Here is a 4624-nt window from a genome sequence, read left to right on the forward strand (position 1 = left end):
ATCATTTTACATAGAAATAGGTCATTCGAATTGTTATTGGCCCTAATAAAATCACTGTGTATATGCATGCCAGGATCAGGATCAGGAGCACGAAGATCTAGCTTATGGAGGCTTTAGCATGCAGTAGAAACAAGTGGACCGTCCGTGTTATCAGCGGTTAACATCAGATCATCGAATACTACCGTACTGACAGTCTTTCCTTACAACGTTAGCAGCAACAGCGATGATTGACTTCCACGTTTCTGGATTGCCAAAACTGGAACTCTTCTAACCAACTGTAATTGTGGGCAAGTGAATTTTGTAAAATTAATCAAGATTTCTATAATAATATTTGCAATAAGAAAACGAAGGAAAATGTTTGCGGCGATTTATTAAACGATCGTTAATAATAATTTTATTGCCGTTATCCCAAATACTACGCGTATTATATGCCTATAGTAAAGAAAGTGAAACAAGCTACTTTAAAGGAAAATGGTATATGTATATCTTTGAACATCGGTATAGTATACAAATTCAAGATTGGCAGATTGTAACATGAAATTTTGCGACAGGGTTAAATAATAGCGAACGAAGAATGAAGAAGTATGAATTCTAAATTCTTCCCCGCAATTAGTGCACCCGCGTGGAAGAAGTAAAAGTAATATACGCATATTAGTTATGTGAGCTCTATATTCATTTGTGCCATACACAAATGTTGTTGAAAATGAGACACAGTCAAACACAGGGTTCAAAATATGACGATTTTAATAATTAAAATGCCTAGGTTCGGAGAAGGAGAAAAGACTGGTAGAGAAACTCACCGTTATAAAATTAGACACTTCTAAAGTGGCACATAAACTGATTGAAACCTAATGACATTTGCTCATAGTTAAGGAAATTAAAATTTTTCGAAACAATTGGGATAGAATGACGTTTTATCTTCATTCGGTTGATCATACTTAGCGTGCGTCATTCCCATCAAATATTAAATACGTTTCTGTACCCACCTCGAACATATGATTTTTTATTTTTTATCGGCCATGTTAACGCAAAACAAGTTGAATTTATTATTAAGTCGAAAATAAGAGAAAGTAACGGCTATGAGAAAAATAGCTCTGATAGGAAAAAATATACTCAATATCAGATGTAGTTTTATTTAAACTCTAATGAAAATCAAGATAGACATTCCATTAAAACAAATAGCGTACAATGCATAGTAACATGAATAAGAATTAATCATGATAAAGTTGTAATTATCGCTATTTATCATTATTCATTATATTATCATAATCATAATCATAACTATTGTCATCATCGTTGTTGTTATAGTTATAAATGAAATCTTAAATGACCGTTCAAGTAGATAGACATTGTAAACTTAGGAAGTAACAATATGTGCGTTTAATCTCAAAGTTAATTAGTTAGAGAATTGCGTGAAATTATAACCATGATCGTTTATTATCAATGAAAACTAAAGATGGTTACACGATGAGTGGGTTTACGGTACGTGAACCGAGATCAATCAAAAGCCACAAAAATTCGTTTATATTATCTATTAAAATATTAATTTAGTAAAGAACGTTCAATTAGTAAACTTTAGTTACGTAAAGTACAATTATTAAACTGCCTGTGCACAAATATGTACAACACGGATTCAAGCGTTAATTTGTTTTATTATAAAATTTCTGTTATTATAAGGTTACAATTGTACGAAAGGGAAATCTTTAATAGCGTCTTGAATTACGTTTTTTAGGAAGTAAGGAAAGTTATAATTTATATCACGTACTGTCATAAACCTATCGTCCCTCTGACTGTCAGAAAGTAAAGAAATATTATTAAGCCATTACAGTTCAGTAATAATATATACTGAGTCTAAGTTTATAACTAATTAAAGTAATAATTGATATCTGTATTGATGTAATATAGATAGGTGATCCATTTTCCAAGCAAAATATTGCAAAGCTTAACAAACTCTCCCTGGTAAAGATTCCAGATCTTCTTGATGCAAGAACTATCAGAGCTTTATGTGTACTTCACTCAAAATGACCAGAAAACAAAGGTGAAGAGAATCGCCTTGAATAGATTTCAAATCTTTGAACACAAAATATGAAAACAATTCTTAAGTTTTCCTATTTATAATGCAGGGTCACTGCATAAATGACTCGTTGTATAAGTGTATTGACAACTAAGTTAGTATAAAACTACTAGTCTTTCTAACTCTTAATATAATTTGTATATAAATATAAAACTATATATATACATCTCATTTGACAAAGAAATGCACAGACAACGCCAAGGAACACATTGATAAACGCTATTGAAAAGTTTCAGTGAAAAATTTATTTATTTATACTTCTCTAAATACTTATCTTTACAGACAGACCAATAAAAATGGGACTAAATGGAATCTCTTCGTGAAAATGATAATTGACTTAGCTTCTGAACTAAATTTGAATTCAATAATATACATGACCATTCTGTCCAACTACTTTTTGAAGAATTTATGGCACCTAGATATACATACATGTTCCCTGTTACAATACAAAACATGCCTCATTCCAATAGAGAATTATTGATGTTCTTCAAAAATTCTCTTCTGCCATCCTATAGATATGTACCGTGTATTTATATTACACTGTTTTCTAAGATTATATTATCGCGGATGTGCAAAATTAACGAAACAGTTTATTAATTATTATTTTATAGGAATGGATGTAATAGAATATTTGACATATAATGCGTCAAGCAGTGTCTATGCTCATACAAATATCAATTTTTTATGCCAAAATCTTACGCTATTATATTATTATGAGTCATTAATCTTTTATTATAATCTTTTTTCATGCTTTTACTCGATCATTTTATTTACAACGAAGGATCAGTAAAAAATGAAATAAAATTCTAAAAATTCAGGGATATACGTTCTTTGTTTAAATTACTGTATTGATAAAAGTTTGAAATTATATTCACATTAAAGTTATATCCAATGTTATATTTATATGAAATATACTTTTTTTTGCAATTTCCTTACAATTTTTTAAACTATCGATTGTTCAAGATCCTATATTACTATAATTATTACTGTTAAAGTTCACATAAATGCACATTTTGATACCTAACAATGGCCAAATTATTTATCATTTTTTTTTTTGTATTAATTTTCTTAATACATATATAATGATACTATAAATAATTTTGTTTATACTCCATTCATAATGAAAACATAAGAATAATGACAACCAATTATCTCTCTCTTTCTCTTGAGGTATATTAATATATTGAAACATCTGCGATATGGTGAATAATTAATTAATGTATGAGTGAAATTGAGAAGCTTGTTCCCAAATTTAATAAAATGATTAAGTATATTAAATCAGAATATTTCCTTTCAAAATAAATCAAACAAGTGAATACCATAGAACGTCTCTTTTTTTTAACTAATATTCTTCTTTTTACGTTGAAAATATTAAACATTGTAATTATACACCAGCAAAAAAAAAAATCGCGTGCAATTCGCAGTATTGGAAATGTCAATTAACAAGTAACAATTCGTATGTAATCGGTCTGACGATAAGAAAGTCGTTATGTATTTTCTATAATGTTACTGGTAGATAGCTACTGCGTTAGATACAATTAAACGATGTGTTCTTATCATTATTCATAATTAAATTATAATGTCGTTACAATAAACGCAAGATGCGAAATAGTATGAAATGGACATGTGCATGTGTGGCAGCGATAAGAATGTGAGTGTAGTTCAATTTATTGTCCTATTTATGGTGGACAGTGTGGAAAAAAAAGTTAATATATATGTATATGTATGTGGTGGCTCTACATGGCCTATTATATTATTAGATCGAAATTACTATAGTAGATAATTATAGTACCCAAATTTTCTATAATTTTCATTCGGTTGTATTGATTATTTATTTCATCAATGTACATGCAATTTTACCCATTGTACGGTACAACTCCCATTATAAGTTTCAAATTGAATGATACGTGATACAATATGTAAACCCATCTTCTTTATTAAAAAAAACACACAAAAGTTATATGAGTATATTTTATTAGCTGAGATATATCGTTCTTATCTTGACTAAAACAAAATCGCCTCTATCATTCTTTTTGTTACAATTTTTTACTGTTAATCAAATATTAAACTGTCTTAATACTAGACTGCGGATTTTTATACATTTAAAGAAAATTTAAAGGTGTGAAAATGCATAGAATGCATACATATAAAAAATATATAAATATCACAATAATTAGATATTATAGTATTTAACAGGGGTAAATTTCTCTACATAAATCCAATTTATTACATCATATTCCGAAGGATATGAATTCGCATAAAAATTCATAATTTACTAATTACTAGATTGCGGGTTTTTATGCATTTATACGAAATTTGGAATTTCAAAATTGCGTGGAATGCACATAATATGAGAAAATATATGAATTGTCCAAGGTATAACGCTTCCTGTAATACTTGGTAGATAAAGCAATTTTCTACCGAGATTCTACTTCTCTAATAAAATTCTCAAAAATATAAATTTAGCTAAAAATTCACAGTCTACTAAATATGTTGATTTGAATATTGGCGCGATACACGCTACCGACAGAGATACCAACTGTAAATACA

General features: G+C 28.7%; 1 protein-coding gene across 15 annotated transcripts in view; it reads left to right on the forward strand.

Moving 5' to 3' along the window:
• LOC132907358 (uncharacterized) overlaps window positions 1–4034 on the forward strand; it is a 140867-nt gene extending 136833 nt beyond the window's left edge. For all 15 annotated transcript variants that reach the window (XM_060960482.1, XM_060960491.1, XM_060960386.1 and 12 more), the window contains one exon: window positions 74–4034. In XM_060960482.1, coding sequence (XP_060816465.1) covers window positions 74–117 — 44 coding nt within the window. In that variant the 3' untranslated portion in view covers window positions 118–4034. The remainder of the gene's footprint in view (window positions 1–73) is intronic.
• The last annotated feature ends 590 nt before the right edge of the window (window positions 4035–4624 follow it).

Source organism: Bombus pascuorum, chromosome 1 (genome assembly GCF_905332965.1).
Source record: "Bombus pascuorum chromosome 1, iyBomPasc1.1, whole genome shotgun sequence".
Lineage (NCBI taxonomy): Eukaryota > Metazoa > Arthropoda > Insecta > Hymenoptera > Apidae > Bombus > Bombus pascuorum.